Below are 23,046 nucleotides of genomic sequence, written 5' to 3' on the forward strand. Positions count from 1 at the left end.
TGCATGACGCGTAGGACGTAATCTTCTTTTTTGAAGTAACGTCTGTATTATATAAGATAAGATACGAATGGAGTTGGTAAACAAGTTAACTAAAATCCATGGATGGAACAAAGGGACACAACTTTATTTAGAGTGTTGATGCCTTTCTTTTAATTGTATTTCATCTATCATACGTTGTGTTGTTGTTGTTATTGTTGTCATAAGTACGAAGTATAGTTAAAGGGAAACACAATTCATTGTAGGGCTCATTGAGTTCACTAAGGTGAATATTGGGCACTACTGCACTCCTATGGGCAACACAAATATTGAGTCTCAAATTCTTCTGTGTGGTCAGTTGTTATCTCCCCTTTGGCTAATAGTATTAATGTTATGTTGATGCAACTATTTAATAACTGTTTTTTCTTTATTTAATATTCAATAATTAATTAATATTCAGGTGAATCTGAAGATGTTAAAGAAGATGATCAGAGGATTGCCCAAGACCCACTGAAATATGGTAAAACAGTTGAGTTTTATTCAGACTATAAACTAAAGTATGGGTATGGTAAAACAGTTTACAGTACCTAGAATTGAAATTTCTTGTAAAATTGTAATACATGTTTTAAGATTCTATTTGAAGAGCCTCTATAGCACAAAAGCTAACTATGCAAGACCTTATTGAAACATTGATATGCATATGATGTAATTATCTTCTTCTTTAAAGGAACATCTGTAATTAATAAGATCATATTTTGAATTGCTAATATCTGTAAAGCTTAAACAAGATAATTATGACTATTTTTGGTGAAAAATATTTTTTTGGAGTAAAAAAACAAAGAGTTTTAATTTTTCAACATGTAATGAGTTTGTATGAATGAAATATTTGATATGGATCAAAGAGATTTTTTAAGTAAAAAAGGTAATGATGAGATGGGTGACATCAGGGGCATTCTTAAACTCCAGAAAGCCCAGTATTTACAGAGATTTGATTCCAAGACTGCTTGGTTCAGAAGACAAATGCTACAACACTCAGCCACCACTTTCCCTAAATAATACTAAATAATAGTTTTTTTTTAATTAATCTACACAACAGGTTCAAAGCTTTTATTGTTCAGCATCAAGCCCATCATTTGTTGTCAACATCAGACATAGAACCTCGAATAGATGTTAGCCTTCTGTTAGCCCACAAATATAATGAAAAGTAGGAAAACATTTTGAAAGTTTTATGATCAAAACTCTGCATGTATGCATAGATCAAGTTAAAGGCTTTTTTTTTTAGATGAATGTTTGTTTTAAAAAAATATCACTGAGTCATGTATACTAATGAAGTCATTACAAATTAATATTATGATTTATACACAGACGTCATAATCCTGTTGGTTGGTGGATGAGTGAGAAGCTAGATGGAGTTAGAGCTTTCTGGAATGGAAGGTCAGTTTTTTTTTATTATATTGTTTCTACTTATTAAGGTTTTTAATATTCTTATAATTTACAGACCAGTCTCCAAAAAGTAAATAATTATTTCCTACCTAATTTTTTTAATCTAGTCAATGATGTAAAATATTTTATTTTCAATTCACCAATTTTTCCTTTGTCCCTATGATTTCACTACAGATAAGAAACCATGTGAAATACTAGGCTTTAAAAAAATTGTTGGAACCCATTGACATATTATTAATACAAGATCAGACACTTTAGCGTATTCTTACTATTTGTTGAGACAAATTGCTTACAGATCAAAACATACCCTTCATATTGTTCAGACCATGGGCGTAGCCAGGGGGGGGGTTTTGGGGTTCAAACCCCCCCCCCGAAATGAAATCCCCCCCCCCTTGGGGGGGGGGGATCGGAATTTAGTGAATGATTTTTTGCTTTAATTTTTATTTAAGTTGAGATTTTAATACTAAACCATCAATTGCCCCAGCACAACCAATGGGGTATTGAGTTTAAAACCCCTTACCAAGGGGTTTTGAGTTTAAAACCCCCTACCAGGGGGGGTTCGAGTTTAAAAAACCCTACTAGGGGTTTTGTGTTTAAAACCCCCTACTAGGGGTTTTGAGTTTTAAACCCCCTACTTGGGGTTTTTGCAGTTAACCCCCCTCCCCTCTTCTATAAAACAAAACAAAACAAAAATGCAAACGAAAATCCCCTAATTCCAAGAGCACAGTTAAGGGAGATTTTGATTTTAAAACCCCCTCCAAAATTTACGATAAACCCCCTCTTCAATATAAAAAAATGTTAATTACGCACTCAAAATGTTATGAGCGTAGCTAAATGGGTTTTGACTTAGTTTTTAGTTTAAACCCCACTTCAGCGGGGTTTGAAGGTAAAAAATACCTCTTTAATAATAAAAACAAAGCAAATTATACACTCAAAATGTTTTGAGTGTAGTCAAAGGGGTTTTGAGTTTAAACTCCCCTCCAGTGGAGTTTGAAGCTAAAAAGTACCTCTTCAATATAAATAAAAGCAAATTACTCACACTAAAATCTATGAACGCAGCTAAAGGGGTTTTGAGTTTAAATCCCCCGCCGTGGGGGGGGGGGGAGGCTAAAAAATACATCTTCAGTGTAAGAAAAAAAGCAAATTACGCACTCCAAATGCTATGAGCGTTGCCAAAAGGGGTTTTGAGTTTAAACCCCATTCAGAGGGGCTTAATGCTAAAAATACCTCTTCAATATTAAAAAAAAAGCAAATTACACACTAAAATTATTTGAGCGTAGCCAATCCAATCGGGGGTTTTGAGTTTAAACCCCTCTTCTACAGATGGCGTTTGTTTAAAGTTTAAAACCCCTCCAGATGGTTTTGAGTTTAAGATCCCCCTACAGAGCATCTTGAGGTGGAAAACCCCCAACAGATGATTTTGACGACAAAACGTCTCTTTTCGATATAAAATCTAGAGCAAACTACAGTCACTTAATTCCAAGAGCGTATTCAAGAGTGGTTACACATTTTACCAGTGGCAGGGCTCCCTTAATAAACTGTAGTGAATAGTCATCTGCCGAAATTGAAAAACACTAAATGTGGCTCAACAAAGATGGCTAAGACAGATTTTAGTAGTCAGTTATAGAGATCGGGTTTAAATCAAGGAAATCCTATGCCGAACTGGGAGTCGACTCTTTAGTAAGATTGTGAGAGAGCGACGTATGAGGTTTGCGGGACATGTTCTCCGACAAAATGAGTTACGCCTAAGAAGAGTTGCAATGATATCCTTGTACAACTTGACGCCACTCATTCATTGAGGTCCTCATGTCAGGTGGGAAGAGGCTTCAGACATTACCAGTGACAGATTTTTATGGAAACAGCTTGACGTCAAATGCTCCGAAAAGCGCGGTAGGGTCTAAGTCAGTAAGAACAGCACATTAGGTTTTTGAAATAAAACTTTTTTATAGTAGGAAAATGCACTGTAGATACCTCAGATTATGCATTTTGTTGGCTTTCAATACCAGAAATAGTGCTTGGCGGCGGGGCTTCGCCCCGCGCTAGCGCTCCCCAGACCCCTAGTAATGACAGGGAATCTACAATTTTATGGAAACAGCTTGACGGCAAATGCGCCAAACGGCACATTAGGTTTTTGAAATAAAACTTTTTAATAGCAGAAAAATGCACTGTAGATACCTCAGAATATGCATTTTGTTGGCTTTCAATATCAGAAATAGTGCTTGGCGGCGGGGCTTCGCCCCGCGCTGGGGGAGCTCCTAGCGCTCCCCCAGACCCCCTTGCTAGTATTGGCGGGGAATCTACAATTTTTCCACTAACTCATGGAAGAACCTATTCTAGGGCACAATAAACGTCTTCCGAAAGAATGAAGGGCCAGAATGCAATAAAGATTATTTACACACACACATAAATACATATAAAAAAAAAAATTCGCGGGGGGGGGGGGGTCGGGGGGGGGGGGAAATCCCCCCCAAACCCCCCCCCCCGAAAAAAAATCCTGGCTACGCCCATGGTTCAGACACAATAGTTTCTTTTAACACAATAATTGATTTTTCATTATGGATAATTGTTTACCTTAATTTAAAATTTGTGGATTTCAAATCGCATAGACTAGATGTAGTGGATTCTTTGTTATCACACAAGCATAGTAATACAATTAATAATTTTTAAAGTAATACATAAATTCTTAATCCACAGATGTTTTTATTCAAGACTAGGCAATGCACTTTATGCTCCAGAATTCTTTACTAAAGTAAATAGTCTTTGTTATTTAACTTCAAGTCTATGCCTACTTAAATTATATTTATAATAAACAGGTAGTTCTTTGAGGGGTAGAAAGAAAACTTGCATTAACTTTCTTGAACTTTGGGTTACAGGATGAAACTTTCAGTTGTTTCTTGTTATTTTTTTAAGCTGATATAAATATTTTATTTTTCTTTAAAAAAAAAAGTGAGTAGGAAAAAAAAAGTCTAAGAGCCAATTCTTTATATTAGCCTTTTTTTTTATAAGTTAAAAGAAAACATCTTTAGTTTTATGGCAATGTTGTTTTTTTTCTAGAAGTTTTGCAACTTTTTTTCTTTTGTAGGATCTACCAAAAGACATGCATTTAGATGGTGAGCTCTTTGGTGGGCGGGGACAGTTTCAGTCTACTATCAGCATAGTCAAGACACCACAAAGTCCAAAATGGAATGACATTAAATATTGTGTATGTAGGGTCTTCTGTTTTTGTGGCCTTTACATCATCTGCCCTATAGACCACAAGGTCTGAAAGGAGAACTTTACTTTTTTTTTTTAATTTATGTAGGCGCTTAAATCTAATACCGGTATTAAGACAAATGGAATAATATAGTGTCATCACTAGAAACACAGATTTAGTTAATCAACGTGTGTTTATTTCCCAATTTTTTTTTCAAACAAATAGTTATTGATTACAATAAGTATAAAATATTCCTCTTATATATGTTTAAAATGTTTTACATGTTTTGGATGTTCCTTCAGAGTTGAAGATAGTTTACTTCCTAGTTTAAACCTCCCGCAGAATGACGGGGGATGGGAGCGGGCAGGGTTTGAACCCGGGACCATCGATAAATCCGAACGACAGTCCAGCGTGCAAACCGCACAACCAGGCAGCCATCCGTCATTACATGTACACTTTATTGCTGGCATTGGGTCTTTCCCCATGTGCATCTTGTTTACTAAAGTTAATGTCACTTACTTGGTTCACAGAAATGAAGATTATAAATATTTATCATTATCATCTTTTAGTATTTCCATTTTAAAAGTCTGAATGTTTGTTTATAATTATCTTTTACTAAACATCAAACTGATTTCCATCTTTTAGAATTAAAACATTTTAAAGATTAATGTCCAGTGTTGTCTTACTTTATGAATTCATAATTGTTCTATTTATATTTCAAGGTCTTTGATTCCCCTAGTATGGGCAAAGAAGTGTTTGAAACAAGAATGCAACGGATAAAAGAGTATTTTGAAAATGTCAAGTTAGTACTGTTTGTGTAATATTTCATTTCTGCAAAGTTGTGGTTGCTGAGCACCTTAAGGCAGAACAGAAATCTTCTCCCAGATACCCACTCATTCCACTGATCCACAAAAAAATTGGACCATTGCTCACTGAGGATGCTAAAAGCATGAATCAATTTTAAAAAAAAAGTAGAAATGTTATTTTAGTTAATTTCTTTTTTAAATGCAAAATACAAACACTTTGCAATTACTGGGCTACTTGAAAATTTGACTCTCTTTTTATACATTTTATTGAAAGGGGGGGGAGTAATAAAGCTGTTTATGTAAATTATGGGAACTGTAAAAGTAGTAAGTAAATTTCCCCTCTTAAACCTTGTGATCTATGGGGCAGATGATGTAAACTTCATCTGTTCCTATGGCTCATGGTTAACAAGACCAGGTCACGTGGCCAACACAATGACCAACCGCCTTTACTTTTCCACAACTAATGTTAGTTACCCATTACAGCAGGGTGGACTCAGAGGCGTCCTAAGGATCCTTAAAGTAACAATCCCAGTCTTCACCAGGATTCAAACCTGGGACTCCATTTGGAAGCCAAGTGCTTTACCTCTCAGCCAGCTTGCCTCCATGGGTACTGTGTGGGGTGGAAAATCCAAGTGATTGAAGCATCAAAATGGATGATGATTTTAAAAGAAAGATTTTAAAGAAATAATAAAGGAAAGGAAATAAACAACACAACTGATTCATAGTTTTCTATTTTCTTTTAGGCATTCAATTTGCTCTTTGGCTAACAAAATAATTGCCTACATCAAATCTTTATGTAAACACCTGCTCATTTCTTGTCATTTCATTTTTAGTACAGTGTTAGGTTAATGGCTAATTCCAAAGGAAGAAATTAGTGTAACTCATAAAAATAATAAAGATTTCTAAATTGAATATAACATTTTAGCTAGCAACATTAAAAGAAAAAACTTTTTGCATGCATCAGTTAATATTAAATGTATTGTTAAATTATTCAGCATTTTAATTATGATGCATTCATTTTTTATTGTGAGAGAGTTTGGCCTAGGACTAAATGACCAGCCACTATTTTTTTTCATTTTCATTGGGTGGTGGGCATTTAGCAAGTGCTAAATTTAGACAGCTTATCAATGTAGAGTATCATGTGGATATTGCAACACAATTTATTTTAAAAAAAACAACACTTTATTAGCTGTACTGATAAACCATACTTCAGAGAGATATTCTTATGATGATGGAGTGTGGTGGCTGAGTAGTAAAGCGCTTGGCTTCTGAGCCAAAGGGTTTCAGGTTTGAATCATGATGGAGACTGGAATTTTGAATTCAAATTTAATGGGCATGATACATGTCACAAGTTGGGGAAAAGTAAAAGAAGTTGGTTATTGTGCTACAGAAACAGATGATCATTACATCATCATCCCCACAGATTGCAAGATCTGAAAGTAGTATTTTTATTTTTTTTATTTTGATGATCTTGGTAGAAGAGGAAAAGAAGGTAACATGTAAGTCATGACCCTGATTTCAAACTCTCACTACAGTGCTAGAGAAAATTAAAGGACAGTGTATACATTTTCAAGTTATATTAGGTGGTTTGTTTATTCATTTGCTTTTTATATATATTTATCATTTCAGTCCATCACATGCAGTGTTTGTTGAGCAGACAAAATGTAGAAGTAAAGAACATTTAGAGGAAGAAATGGTCAGACTTCTAAACATTGGGGCCGAAGGAATCATGCTCCGAAAGCCTAATTCAATTTATAGACCTTGTAGATCAATAACTTTACTTAAATATAAGAAATTCTATTATGCTGAGGTTAGTTAGTTATTATTAACATGACACTGCTTCCTAACAAAACCAGATTCCTCAAAATATGAATGCATGATATTTGTTACACAAAAATGTATTATGATTCACATCTAAAATATTTTCCATACCCATCTCTACTTCTACAGGCTGTTGTGATAAAACACGTCAAATCTAATCGTTACACCTGTCGCGCTTTGAAATGTCGTATGGCTTGTGGGATACAATTCTACTTGGGGTCAGTGTTGAATGTCATTTGTTTGTACGACAAACATAAGCAACAAGCAAAAAAATCCTTTTTAAAAAAAACAAAAACACTTATAAATATATCACTAATAAATGTAGAAGTTATTTACCTTATTTGATATCAAATAAATAATTGACTAATTGGTTCATTATTCAATTGATGTTGGTTAGTATCAAACTAAATAATTAATTTCTAATAATTCATTTATTTACTGGTTAATTTTTTAAATTGATCCCTGTTTTGTCCATGCCAATGAATAATTGTGCAAAGTTTCAACCTGATTCAAGATTGGGTGTGGGAAAAATAGTGTGCACAACCTTTTTACCATATAGACACATAGAATAAGCTTTGTCTGAAAAAAAATTTAAAGTGCCATGTTGCTAGTGTCTTTAAAAGCTGTAAAATTTAACATTTTGGATGGCTGCCTGGTCGTGCGGTTTGCACGCTGGACTGTCGTTCAGATTTATCGATGGTCCCGGGTTCAAACCCTGCCCGCTCCCATCCCCCGTCGTCCTGCGGGAGGTTTGGACTAGGAAGTAATTATCTTCAACTCTGAAGGAACATCCGAAACATGTAAAACAAACAAACAAACAAACATTTTCAACTTTAACTGGTTGAATTCATTTTTCAGACTCACCTACAATTACTTACATAGCAAGTTCATGAGGCATCCCCCAAAGATTGGAACGATAATCACTTACAAGTTCCAAGAGCTTTTTGTAAGTGGTTGCCCCAGATTCGCAACATTTGTGGGTATGTTGTTTTCTTTATTATGTATGTATATTTCTTTTATACGGTATGTTTAAAATACTGTTGACATATTTAAGAATTAAAATGTTTGAGCTACACGAAATGAAATAGACAAGCCATTTAGAAATCTTAAGACTAGATAGATTAGGTCTCATTATTATTTAAAGAATATCAGTTATTGCGTTTTCATAATCTGAAACATAATTGATCTTTTAAAATTGTTTTCTACATAGGACCTAATAGTTTATACTAAGTTCAATCTTATTTTTTAAAATATATTTCTGTTCTTGTAGGTGTATGCAAAGACAAAACTAAGCCTAGAGATGCTCAAATTAGACAAGTCCTGAATGAAGAGGAAGTCTAAACCCCTGAACACTTTACTTGGTTTTCTTTCACTTTATTATGTCTAGATCTATATATGAACGTTTTTTAATCATGAAAATAAAGAGAATTATTATTTTTTTAACTGTGTCTAAGTTGTATGCGCTATGATGATTATTCATTCGTACTTGTCCATATATGTCAAGTTTGATAAATGCAGCTAAAATTGAACACTTGCGAAAATGTAATTGTACAATGCATTCATCAATACTTGTCTAACAGAATGGTATGGGCAAGCGGTTGTACATTAAAACAAGTAAATCAGATATAATTGTTTAGATCATATAGAAAACTAAACATTTATATTTTGCCATTAAAAAAAAAAGGAAGAAACAATAGGTAAGTACTGGGGTATGTTGATTAAACCCATAAAATTCACTTAAGCTTATGCTCTAGCTATCTTCTTCCTCGTTCTCGGAGATGAGCTGCACAGTGGTTTAGTTTTCTTTTTATATGGGTGTTTTTTCAGCCAGTGTCTTGCTGAGGCTTCTTGATAAAGAAGGCAGTATTCTCTGGTGACACCACAAATTCCAATTTTTAGCTAGCATGCAATAACAGTATGTGCAAAATTTTATCTGGGAAATAAATGACTAATCTCTTTAATTCTAACCAACCACCACCTTTTTCTTAAATTTCCATACATGAAGAAAGAGTAAGATAAGATTATGAATTATTGAAAAAAAAAGCCAGAATAATTATTAATATTAAGATGATTAATACGATTAATTATTAAACGTGGTTCATTGTCAAGCTGAGTGATCAAACTCTTGCCTTCCAAGTCCAGTTGTCTTGGGTTCAACTCCTGGCGAAGATGGCTTAGATGCTCTTGAGTAGGCCTACTTCAGTCAACTATAATGTGAACTTAACCATAGATGAGGAAAGTAAAAGTTTTTGCTGGTCACAAGATAACTTCATTTAGCCTACCATCGGATATAGAAACCAGTGCCGTATTGGACTTTAAAAGGCCCTAAGTTATTTGAGATATGGGGCCCTTTGTTTTATAAGTTTGTAAAATATATGTCATTGCAATATTTCTAAACAATGTTGCCTATAGATAAATCCAGCCCTGATAGAAACCGATGCACAAATTTCATTTTTAAGAAGTCTAAAATCATGTAGGCCTATAATAGTTTTGTATAATTCACCTAGAGCTGGCATGTCAAATTCATTAAGGAGTATGGGCCACATAAGAAACTTTTTATACTATGGCCTGAGGGGCCGCAGCCAAAAAATCAGTTGGAAAGCATAGCCTACTAGTTTTATGTAGGCCTAAATTAGAAACAATACAAAAGAATACAAAACTTAACGGAAAGCATAGCCTACTAGTTTTATGTAGGCCTAAATTAGAAACAATACAAAAGAATACAAAACTTAACGGAATACCTGTTCCTTAGTTAGCTAAATTTGTCAAAGCTTTTGGAGCGCATCGTGTTAGCGCAAATTCTTTCTCATCTTGAACAGTAGGCCTACTGTCTCTTGGAAGAATTTCTATCTGCATATAGGAAGTGCCGAAGCACAGAGACAGCAGTGGTCAGGGTACTAAACGACTTACTTCACAATTCCGACATAGGCCACATATCAATTCTTTCAATGCTGGAATTGTCCGCAGCCTTTGATACGCTAGACCATGGAATTATGATGGCCAGATTCTCTGCCTCTTTTGGTTTAGCAGGAATCGTCCTAAAATGGCTTGGATCCTACCTGACTGAACGCACCCAAAGTGTCGTTGTTAACGGAACAGAATCAACAAGCTTACTCTTGAAGTACGGGGTACCCCAGGGATCAGTTCTAGGCCCGGTACTGTTCACTATATGTATACATATCCACTCAGCTGTGTCATACGGCCAACCGGCATCCTATACCATTTCTTTGCCGATGACTCAGTTATACGATTCCTCAGTAGCCTACCCTCAGAGGTGTCGCATCTGGCAGAGAAAATCAGTAGTCCGTTGCAAGGGTGAGCGATTGGATGGTGGAAAATAAGCTCAAGATGAACGAATATTAAGACAGAAATAATTAACATTGGCACTCAGAACAACGTCTCAAACGTTGAAAGCACAGATTCTCTTTTTATCACGAACTGCCAGCTTCCTTATGTCCATGTAGTGCGGAATCTTGGAGTTTTCTTCGACTCAACACTATCTTTCGACCCACACATAAGTCAGCTGTGCAAGGGTCTTTATCTGCAGCTGCGTAGATTAGGCCAGATCCGACCATATTTAACAACGGAGTCAAAAAAAACGCTAGCTGTGGCATTCATACTCTCCCGCCTTGACTACTCTCATTTTAAGTAGCTTGTCATCTATTATTTTGCAGCGTAATAATTTAACATTATTTTGATAATTTTTTAGGTGGCCAAGCGGGCCGCATGCAAAATTGTCGCGGGCCGCATGCGGCTTGAACACCTTGTTTGACATGCCTGGTCTAGAGGCTATAGAGTTCTATTGGCTTTAACGATAAACTTTCCTGATGAATTGTATTTCTTAAATAATATGTTTTCATTTTAAATACTCTTGAAAAACTACTTTCATTGGAGGTTGTAATTACCGGTAGTTTCATCGAAACTTACACGACAATGCAAATTTGTGTGTAAACCTCCTTTAATGTAGGCCTATTTTTCATTAATTTATTAGACTAGCTGGTTAACATTTTGAATGACATTGGATAACTCTTCATAAGATTCCAAAGGTTTTGAAGTTACTACTTCCATTCACTATTTCCTCTTTTTGAATACTTTTAGTTTTCTATTAATTAACTCTTCCTGCCATTTTTGCACCATTGTATAATCGTTGGACACAACAGTTATGAAAATTTACTTGGGGGAGCTACCATCTTCTACCAAGCGCGCCCCCAGGTGTCGGATAGGGGAAGAACTCTTAGATATAAAGGTTAGCTGTGAATACCATATAAACAGCCACAGACCAACTGGTTTGCAGTCATGGAGGATGAGGTGGAGTATTCCAGTGGTTAGAATATTTACTAAGAACATCTTAGAAATCCAGGGAAATGAATTGCAAAAAAAGCGAGTATAGTGCATTCTAACTCTAATATAACCCCGCCATATATATATATATATATAATATTTATATGTAGGCTATATATGTGTGTATTTGTGTGAACATAATTAATCTTTATTACATTCTGACCCTTCATTCATTCGGAAGACGTTTATTGTACCCTAGAAAAGGTTCTTCATGGAGTTAATCTGTCACAACCTTACTAAGGGATCGACTCCCAGACGTCCCAGTTCAAATTTCCTTGATTGAGACCCTATCTCTATAGCCGACTCATGAAATAATAATTATTAATATAATTATAGCTTTTACATAGCGCTACTTTCATGCTTTCTATATTTCGTTGATCCGCATATTTAGTTTCATAAATATCATTGGAATGTTGTTGTTTTTTTTTTGTTTGTTTAATTGCTTTTGTAAAGCGCACCTTTCATACCTATAGCATGCTCAGAGCGCTATGGTCCAATCTCATTTGTGGACCCGTGGGAGGAGGGGGTATCTGGGAGAAGATTTTCCGTGCTGCCTGTAGGCGCTCAGTAAACACAACTCTGCTCGAGTCGGGTGTCGAACCTCTAGCCCCCTTCATAGGTAGCCAGGACGAGCGTACTTAGCCTCTCGACCACGCTTCCCAAATCCGTCTTAGCCATCTTTGACTTGTTGAGCCACATTTAGCCTTTTTTTCCATTTCGGCACTTTATTAACGGAGCCTAGCGACTGGTAGAAATTTGTAACCTCTCTTGGCTTCGCTCTTATAATTCGGTGAATGTAGTTTGCTTTAGATTTTATATCGAAAAGGGAAGTGGAGGTAAACTAAAAATTCTCTGGGTTTTTTTTTTATAACAAATTAAAAATTTCCATAGCTACGCTCAAAGTTCGGCCTAGGATTTCCTTGATCGAGACCCGATCTCTATAACTGACTTCTAAAATCCGTCTTAGCCATCTTGTTGAGCCACATTTAGTCTTTTTCATTTTCGAAAGATGACTATTCACTGCACTTTATTAATTGAATTAATGGCAGATTGAGGAAGCAGTTTACCGCCCAATGCGCCGAACGACGCGGGAGGATCTAAGGCAGTAAGCATAACATAATTTTTTTTAAATAAAACTTTTAGTAGCAGAATAATGCACTGTAGATACCTCAGACTATCCATTTTGTTTGCGTTCAATACCGGAAATAGTTGTTGTTTTTTTTGGGCCCCCCCCCCCCCCCCCCGTATCCGCCAGTGATTTATACGTACTTGAATTAAATTTCTTTCTGAAAGATAAATCTACAATTTTTATTAATTCAGTATTTTGTAAATATTCCTTTAAAATGTTGAACTTTATATGAATTGAAACATTTTATATGTTTTAAAACATTATTAGTAAAAAGAAAGTGTAGCCTACGTTTAATGCAAACACTATATTTGACCTTAATAATTTTAAATTAAGTAGTACTTTATTTAATTAAAATAGTTGACAGCATTTCCAACAGTTATCTACCTTTAAACTCTATATCTACGTAGTACAACGTCATTGGTTTTTATAAGAAGAAAATTTTACATTTTATTTGATTTTTTTTTCAGTGAATAGTCCAAATGGCATAATATTACTAAAATGTATTATTATCTAATCATTACAAAAATTTTAAAAGAAAAAAATATTTTTTTTAATTTATTGTAATAAAATTTAGATTTCTGAAACGTTGTACACTTCTGTTGCAAACCGGTATTACTGTAAATATTTTATTTATATAAATAGAAAAAGCAAACCATCTGTTGTTCTTTTAATCAGTAAATTAGCAGGGCCTATCACATGACCTTATTTGAAACGAAGAATTTAATTCATAGAAATAAGAAAAAATTAATCTGAGCTAAATTCCACATGGAAGTCCGGAAGGCGATTGGTACATTATATTTTGGGATTCTTAGCGCGCCCCTTGGTCCACCCAACCCTAACGGGTGTTAGACCCTAGTTGTGGTAAGTAAAAGGCGGCTGTCGTTGTGCTGCTCGTTAACCATTGGCCAAAGAAGCAAATGACCTTCACGTCATCTGCCCTATAGATCGAAATTGTCTGAAAGGGAAATTTTACTTTACTCACTGCTTTCTCAATACCTTGGAAACCGAGCTTGACTGTCCGCATCTTAGAGCTAGCTACACACACAACAGAGCACCAAGTCCACTTCTTTAACGGTAATTTAATATACTTACGTTCAGTAAAACCAATGCTATCAAGATTATTTCATGTTTTAGCAAAGCCTCTATGTATTTCGACCTAAGTCTGTATCTTTGTCGCCTTATGGCGTTGAGTCTGTTCATTCATAAATGCTGTCATCATGACGTTGGTGAATCTCTTAGTGCTTGCGAGAAAACATTCCAATTTTACTTTTTTTTTATGCACAGGATTCTAGCAATAGTTGCTTTTTAACTCATTTATTTTCTGCTCCTTCTTTTCGATTATTTTGCATTTCGATTCCAATCAACACATTTATGCACTGTTCATGGTAGACCTAAAAATTAAAACTTGTGAAGGACCTCGTAGAGGGGCCAACTCGAGATCATGCGACTACTCCACCAAACCAATAAGAATTCGTATGTGACTGGACATGTCATCTATAGGGCTTGAAACGTTGCTGGTCTCCTCATAGATTCATCCTAATATATTCATACTTACGTCGATCTCTAGGTTTCTTGTTTATTGTGTATAAGGAATTGACTGACGTCTATTAGAAGCACTATTTACGGATGGTTCCCGGTCACTTCATCCCCGGTCACTTCATTCCCGGTCATTTCATCCTTGGTCACTTCATCCTTGGTCACTTCATCCCCTGGTCACTTCATCCTCTGGTCATTTCATCTGCTGGTCATTTCATCCTCTAATACATCAGATAATAACTATAAAAAGTATTAAATTAACAAGATTGAATATATTTTATTATGTATATATTATATGCATGACAAAAAGAATTAACATTAATAAAAAGAATAGAATATAATGTCATTATAACTATATAAAAAAATTAACATCTATAGATATAGAGTTATGTAAAAATTGTTTTTGCGTGTTAATTGAAATCAATAAGATAGGCTATTGCTAGTAGGTAAGAAGACGATCCATTGATTCGTATTGCTGTACATCATTTGTATTTTCTTGGACAGTGTTGCGTATTTCTTGAATTTAGCATTTTGTAGAATAAATAAAACTTTATATCAGGGTTTGAAATGACACGCTCATATTTAAGAAAGAATGATTGACAAAGAAAATGAAAGATATTCTAATCGTTCTCATCTCTCAAAAGATTTCCACTACTTCCATCACACTTTGGAATTTGATGATAAATTATGAGCGCAGAGCGGCCTGATCATAATTATTCTAACCGTACTTCTGTTTCTCAAAAGATTTCCCCTACTTCCACCACACCTTGGCATTTGATCATTACATCACGCAATATGCGCAGGATAATATTGACATCCCTACAATAAACATAAACAATATAACTAAATACAAACTCCGCATTACAATATATCTACTTATTGAAATAAATTCTTTCATTTCTCAACAAGTATGAAGAGAGTAAGGGGGAAACAATATATACACTAGTCTAATAACATGTGCAAAATATCAAAAATTATTCTAAATAAACATATTTATAGCCAATATTAGATGAAACGCGGTCTTAAAGGCAAAGTCTTAACAGCACAATTACAAATGCCTAAGACAAAATATTTAAATGGGGATGAAGTGATCAAGGATGAAATGGCCGGTCACCATACGGATGTAGGGTAGGCCTATTTAAGACAATGATTTAGATTAGTATGAGACTTTAAAGTGTAAAAGATTTTATTTTTTTTTGTAAATCACGACGCTCAAAGTGATGCATTTAAAGAGAATATTATAAAATTTTAAAACATTTTACTGGCATTTATGCGGCTCTTTTGGTGTCCCTACCTGCCCAATAGGTACCAGCCCACTGGGCATTTGCCCAAATGCCCATATATGGCTATGTATAGCCAGTCCGCCCCCAGAAGGTTTTCGTTTCCACGAAGTTACGAGTAGAATAAAAGTATTGTAAAAAGAGCAAAAAAGGGCAGCAAAGATTACGACTACTAAGAAAACTGTCCTCGTTTAATGTTAGCGAAAAGGCCTTGGCTATGTTTGGTGTAATGCACAAATTGTAAGACAAATTTCCTTACGGATAATAAAGATTATTATTATTATGTTAGAAATGAACGAGTAGTCTTTCTCTGGCGCTGCCAGGGTCGAGTTTCGCTAAAGAGAAACAAAATTCATCGTAGTCCCTTTAACAGTTTCCACTGAGGAATTTTCTGGTGATGTGGCAGGTCTGCAGCAGTACCGCCCTCTGACAGGCAACGAAGATGTTCCTATGAATTATTATTATTATTATTATTATTATTATTATCGTACTACTTCTACTTGGATAACAATTAATGTCCCTTACGAAATTGCATTCAATGTTCGAATAACAAATATACTTACTTTGTGATGTCCACTCCACATATTGCCAGATTTGTTTTTAATTACTTACGAACAGTCTATGAATCTATGGTAATCTATTATAGAAATCAAAAGCTAACTCGATTTTTTTAAGAAGAAAAAAAAATCTTTTCAGCTGGTCTGTAACTTTGAAAACATACAACACATAGATGTAGGTCAGTGCTTTGAACGGATGTTTTTTAACAGTTATCTGTCTTTATTTCATTGCGCATGGCCCAGTCGTAATTTTTTTCCTTTCTTCCGGTAACTTTTGGCTAAAGGTTTGTATTTATATTTTTTTGTCAACAAGGTTGTTAAATCAACTAAAATCTTGACTAAAACGCCCAATCTCGTATATTTAAACCATTTTTCTACACCGTATTTTATCTTTTGTTAAAATATTTAAATTAAAATTCATCTTCCTTTCATTTACTTGTAATTATGCTTAGCCGAATTAGATCTCGATTTGTACTGGGTCAATATGATTTAGCTCATGTAAACACTAGATCTAAAATAGACAGTACATGAAATTATGTCCTTTTTTTTATTCACCAGCTTAAGTCATGGCTCCCAAAAGAAACAACATTGTTCCCAATGGCCACTTCCACAAGGATTGGCAAGGTATGGTCAAGACATGGTTTAACCAGCCCATGAGAAAGAAGCGAAGGAGGGCTGCCAGAGCTGCTAAAGCAGCCGCTATTGCTCCAAGGCCTGTAGCTGGACTTCTGAGACCTATTGTCCGATGCCCAACTTTCAAATACAACACTAAAGTGAGGCTTGGACGTGGATTTACTTTGGATGAATTAAAGGTATTGTATCCATTTCCACAAGACGTGACAAGATATGGAATCTTAACTTACTGATTGTGTTAGAAGTCAATAAGTTTTTTTAAGACAGGTAGAATGGATTCTGAACTTTCTTTTCCCATTTTTCTATTTTTTTTTTACTGTATTATTTCATTTCAGTCTGCTGGAATCAACAAGAAAACTGCCAGAACTATTGGTATTGCTGTTGATTACAGGAGGAGAAACCTTTCCATTGAGTCACAGCAGCAAAATGTGCAGAGATTAAAGGAGTACAAGACTAAATTAGTTATTTTCCCTCGTAAAGAAGGCAAACCAGTTAAGGGTGATGCTTCTGTAAGTATTTGTTTCAGTTCTATTCTTTTTTTTTTTTTTCAAATAAGCTTTTAAGATATGGACTTTTTAGTGAGCTGAAATCTTTGTGTGCCCATTACTGGAAAAGCGTATACGTCTAAAAACTATGGTATTTTGTGTTTGAAAATAAAGTGTCTTAGTGTTTCATTTATTAATTATATTCAATCAAAATGGATTTATAATATATCTTTGGATGGCACGTCATAATTATTCCAGCGTTGGCTTCTTTTTAATTAGTTTAAGAATGGCTGGCTATGTATGTTAATTTTATGTTTGACAACTAAATTAAAACATTCGGTAACCTTTTGAACTGCACAATTTATGTGTAACCGATATTCTTGAACGTTGTTTTTTTTTTTTTTTTTTTTTTTTTTTTTTTTTTTTTTGAAATGCTCTTACATTCCCTCTATTCACTTAAGATTTTCTGCACAGCTTGTTCAATCACAGGCCATACACTCATACACAAGCCATTTAACAGTTCAAGTCTAATCATTCTTTATCTTGTATTTTAACATTTTTCAAATCCTTTTTTTTTTATATATGTATTAATTAGAAAGGCAATTCAACATAATTATAGTTAAATATTTTAAAATCTTCTTTTTTTTTTTTTTTTAATGTATATATAATCTACTTATTGCTTATAAAAAGTTCTAATATAAACAATTAAATGCTCAATAAATATTTGTGTGTTAACATAAGAGAATGTGATGTAATGCTTAGCTATTTTAGAATATGAATGCTTACTAACACACCTGTTTTACATGTTTCGGATGTTCCTTCAGAGTTGAAGATAGTTTACTTCCTAGTCCAAACCTCCCACATGACAACGGGGGGTGGGAGTGGGCAGGGTTTGAACCCGGGACGATCGATACATCTGAACAACAGTCCAGCGCGCAAACCGCATGACCAGGCAGCCATCCAATTACTGACTGGTTATACTGCTTTTTGGATAATTTCCAAAATGGTTGCTACGCCAGTGTACATATTTTTCATTACTTGACCATTTCGTTAAAAAAGTCAGAACCTAAAAATTAGCAACCATCGTAATTAAACCACATGGCTACTGCCATGTGTTTACATTGAATTGGTATGGTTTTACTTGAAAATTTTCCTAAAATTGGCTATAAACCTGAACCAACCACCTAAAATGTAGGTCTAGGCTTGTTGTAATAAGCCTTTTTGATCAATGTTTTAGTTGATTTCGACTCTGGGGAGTCAAAATTTTATTCAGGTTTTCAATTGAAAGATACTGTGAGAGATTGATAAGGGAAAAAAAAATTTTCATTAGATCTAGAATTTGATAGTAAGAAAAGGGGCATAGCCCTTTAGAGCTGGGAACATTTAAAGGTTGGTAGGGTTATTTTAAAGTACATTGAGTTTGTACACTCATTAGTGTTATTTGCTTTTCTTTATTTAAGTTGAACTGGGCTACATTAATCACTTAGGATGCTGCTTTATACTGAAGTTACCATACATTCCTGCTTTTGTTTTTCAAATTTAAAATAATTAAGGATGCTTGTTCTATCAAATTTGAAAAGTATGTATCAATTTGAGAATTTAAAAAGACCAACCTTTTTTTTAATATATATATTATGACTGATTTTAGAAGTTAACATTGGCTTTTCAAAGAAATTTTTAAAATTGTGTATGTGTATTGTTTTAATATCTGGGATAATATTTTTTCTTTCAGCCTGAGGAATTGAAGTTGGTGAAACAGTTGACTGGCTCAGTTATCTTGCCTATTCCCAGTGTCTTCAAACCTGAGAAAGCACGTGTCCCAACAGAAGAAGAGCGCAAACACAATGCTTTTGTTGCCTTGCGCCAGGCTAGAATTACTGCAAAGTTGGTTGGTGTCAGAGAGAAGAAGAAGAAGGAGGCAGAAGACAAGGATAAATAGATTGTTTAATTTAAATAAAAATATTTTTGGGAACGACTGACATTGTTTTGAGTTGTATATTATGATTGTGTCTTTGTTTTTAAGGGATTCATTTTAAATTTATATTGGCACTGTCTGCTTTAAGTATCACCACTTGTATGCCCTGATGTAGTTTAAGAAATATTGTAATTCACACTTGAGCATTAATAACCTGTTGTTTAATTATTTTATTTAAAAATCAGTTAAATTTTTATAGCTCTATTTCATAACATTGGAATAGTTTTATTTGGATACAAGTGTTTGGTTACAAATTGATGCAGGATATAATGAGTTGTTTTTTTTTTTTTTCAATAATATTCTTCGCTGATTAGAAAATAAAGCTGTTTAAATTAGAATATTATGATAGGAACTGGATAATGCTGTAACTGTTGAGATTTTGATGCTTAACACTGATACTGTATAAATACAAGACTAGTTTCATTGGTTCAAACCCTTAAAATGACTTGTACCTGGTTGTACATAGCAACTTCTTGGATGATTGAATAATATATTTAATAAGAATATATTTACAAAATTATGGAGGGAATAACGTGCATAAATCAATATGTCTACATGATGGAACTACACGTGTTTCCCAAAATGTGTTCCACTAATTATAGGAATGATTAACTAGTGGCCACCAAGTGAATTAATCTTAAGTGTTCCATTTTGGGAAAACACTGGACTACATGAAAGTATCTTCCTCTGTGTTAGCGGTTAAAATTAAAAGGTCAAAGAATAAAACTTGTCTTAACAATGGTCCTATGTGAAATATAAAGTATTTTAATTTATAATTGAATAAACCACATATCCCTGTTCAACGGGTGCACACTTTTACCATACAGTGGTATAGAGGCGTGCTGGTAGCATATTATTTTTTGCATTTTGCCTCCCGCAGTGGATAACTGTTACTGTTAAAATGGTACCTGTTTTAGCAAAGATGAATCCAGAATTTTTATTTCTGAAAATAAATATTGGTTTAAAAAAAAAAACTACCGGAATATAGATGTTCGTAGTAAAAACAAATTCATCAGTTGCTGACATTGCTCAGGTGTCATCTTCCTAAAAGTTCGCCGATTAAACTGAGACAGACCCCTCAAAAGTTGTCACGACAATGTGATGCTCCTTTGACTTTTCACTAAACATAAATCAAGCTGTACCCACTAGTTAGTCACTCGGTCGATTCTGTCAAAATGTTTCACCTTCCAGTACGTACTAATTTAATAGCAAAGTAACGTCTAGCCATAGAAATATAGGCCTATTAATAACTCAATAGATGGTTTTATATAGTCAAAATTATTTACATTAGATTCGTGTGTTGTCGAAAGTAAATTGTCTCTAAATCAACACCGATAATAGTAAACTCAGGTGTACCTCAATGAAAAGTCTTAGGTCCACTACTATTTTTAATTTACATAAATGACACAAAATAGAGCAGTGAGATTCATAACAGATGAATATTCACATTTGACTAGTCGCTAGAGTAACACCTTTAGTAAAATCACTAAATTTAGAAAGCCTTTAGGGCAGAAGACTCAAAAGTAAAGTAACAATTATACATAAAACACTAAACCATAATCTTCAAATACAAAAAAAAAAAAAAAATATTCTGAAAGACAAAGATAAAGGCACATTCCTCGTACCATATGCTAGGACAAATTTGTACAAATATGCCTACTCCTTCTTCCCTAGTGCTATTAGAGCAGTGGTTCCCAAACTTTTTTATCTCGTAGACCCCTTGGCATGTTTTCTGCTTTTCGGTAGACCCCCTGCCAGTGGCGTAGCAAGGTACCCGTGGGCCCGGGTTCAAGAACATCTTGGTGGGCCCGGGTTCAAGAACATTTTGGTGGGCCCCTTCCAGCCAATAAGACAAATTTGGTGTGTGACAAAAATGAGTAATCTAAATGCAAAGACATTCCAATGTAAAAATCGTACCTTTTTTAGAAAATAAGTTATTCGAATGGACGGTTTTAAGGTCATACGATGAGAATGTGTGGGCATTGGCATCGTATTGGTTTCAAAATCAACCACCGCAAGAAAACAAAGAAACTAACAAACTTTGAATTGATGGTTTTGAGGTCATACGATGAGAATGCATGGGCATTGGCATCGTATTGGTTTCAAAATCAACCACCGCTGGAATCCGCTATCGGAATAATTTAAATAGGCCTAGGCACTCGCTGAACCTCCAAGAAAACATTTAACATGTATATTTCATTTAGTATGGGGATACAACCCAGGACTTGTGTGACAGGCTCGAGCTAAATGAGAGATGGAATAAACACGGCTTGGTGTTGGACCGAAATGATTTTGGAAATCAAGTGCCAGTGCTTCTTGTGACTGAATTAGAGACAGTATTATAAGTGCACATTCTTAAAAGCACGGGATAAAACGATATTATTAATTAATATCTATTCGTTTTAAGACACATTAGGAAGTAATATGTAAGCATGTAGTTTAAATATTGGACTATTAGTGTTAAGTTAAATTTTAATTTAGGTGATGGCCAGATGTATACGACGTAACCACTGCCTGTTACATAAGTAAATATCACACCATTACTGCTAGGACTATAGGACGTAACCACTGCCTGCTACACAAATAAATATCACACCAGTACTGCTAGGACTATAGGACGTAACCACTGCCTGCTACACAAGTAAATATCACACCAGTACTGCTAGGACTATAGGACGTAACCACTGCCTGCTACACAAGTAAATATCACACTAGTACTCCGGGTTCAAGAACATCTTGATGGGCTCATCTCCAGCCAATAAGACAAATTTAGTGTGTGACAAAAAAATGAGAAAAACTAAATGTCAAGACATTCCAATGTAAAGATCGTACCTTTTTCTTAAAAAAAGTAATTACGTCATAACATTTGATTCAGTTAGGACTGCATATAAGTAATAATGTCTTAAAAGTCAATGTTTTTACTTCTTAACAGAGTTAAACGACTTAAAAGTGTTTCAAATGAACAAACAAATGTTGTTTTTAAGTTCTAATGTGGGCCCCAACTGGCCTTGAGCCATGGGCCCAAGCGTAATGAGCTCCTTCGCGCTATGGCTGCTACGCGACAGCTGTTGGGCCCCTATTGCTTGTGGGCCAGGGTTCATTGAACACCTTCGCGCCATGGATGCTACGCCACTGCCCCCTGCTTAACTTATATTTGCACTTTTGCAAATTCATCAACCCCATTTTTTAAAACTAATGTCTATCAGTAGTGAGTGTAAGAATGAAAAATAGAGATTTATCTTTTTTTATTCATAAAATTCAAATTTAAACCAATTAAAATAACAATTAATATTTTTTACTGGAATCACCAAAACACACTGGAAATGTCTTTTTTGCACGTCTATTATCCGTTGCTATGGATATTAAGTTTCATATAGGAATTTGTTGTTCTATGATGTAATCATCCAACACACAATATTACATTCTTTCAGAGCCTGTGATACCACTGATCTAAAACACTGAATGTATGTCGTTTACAAAGAATTACATAAGAAGCCTTCAATTTTATAACTCATGCCACCAATGTGCCATTGAACTGTATTGTTGCTTAAAGAAATTGTTTTAATAATATCAGATGTAGGTTTGTGTAAAACAGTTTTTAAAACTTCAACGGCTGATAACCGGTTTTTGCTATAAGTAAAGAGATATTGTAAGTCGCCTACAAACCATCATCTTCTCTATCTGATGTCGAAGAGGCATTTCGTGGGTCTATTCTGAACTTTATCTTTGAGTGTTCGAAAGTTTTTCAAACCTTAATTTATCTATTTTGTCAGGGTGGCATCGTCTCAAACGATCATCCAGCGTAATTGGTTTCATATCGTCATAAAACCGCTTATTTGACAAGGAAAGAATGAATCCCAATTTTAAACAA

At 34.7% G+C, this 23,046-nt stretch overlaps 2 protein-coding genes across 2 annotated transcripts; both read left to right on the plus strand.

The window, feature by feature from the left end:
- Positions 1 to 1,001: 1,001 nt before the first annotated feature.
- LOC106071664 (DNA ligase-like) lies at positions 1,002 to 8,635 on the plus strand. The gene is made up of 9 exons (XM_013231824.2): positions 1,002 to 1,180; positions 1,342 to 1,410; positions 4,114 to 4,168; positions 4,502 to 4,621; positions 5,335 to 5,414; positions 7,048 to 7,228; positions 7,369 to 7,457; positions 8,098 to 8,219; positions 8,510 to 8,635. Exons 2-9 carry the CDS (start codon positions 1,367 to 1,369, stop codon positions 8,578 to 8,580), a joined length of 762 nt encoding a protein of 253 aa, XP_013087278.2. The 5' UTR covers positions 1,002 to 1,180; positions 1,342 to 1,366; the 3' UTR covers positions 8,581 to 8,635.
- A 7,609-nt stretch (positions 8,636 to 16,244) lies between these two features.
- Positions 16,245 to 19,176, plus strand: LOC106071408 (60S ribosomal protein L13). The gene is made up of 4 exons (XM_013231497.2): positions 16,245 to 16,366; positions 16,641 to 16,894; positions 17,051 to 17,224; positions 18,933 to 19,176. Exons 2-4 carry the CDS (start codon positions 16,649 to 16,651, stop codon positions 19,137 to 19,139), a joined length of 627 nt encoding a protein of 208 aa, XP_013086951.2. The 5' UTR covers positions 16,245 to 16,366; positions 16,641 to 16,648; the 3' UTR covers positions 19,140 to 19,176.
- Positions 19,177 to 23,046: the final 3,870 nt, after the last annotated feature.

The sequence above is a fragment of the Biomphalaria glabrata genome, chromosome 7 (genome assembly GCF_947242115.1).
Source record: "Biomphalaria glabrata chromosome 7, xgBioGlab47.1, whole genome shotgun sequence".
In the NCBI taxonomy this organism is placed as follows: domain Eukaryota; kingdom Metazoa; phylum Mollusca; class Gastropoda; family Planorbidae; genus Biomphalaria; species Biomphalaria glabrata.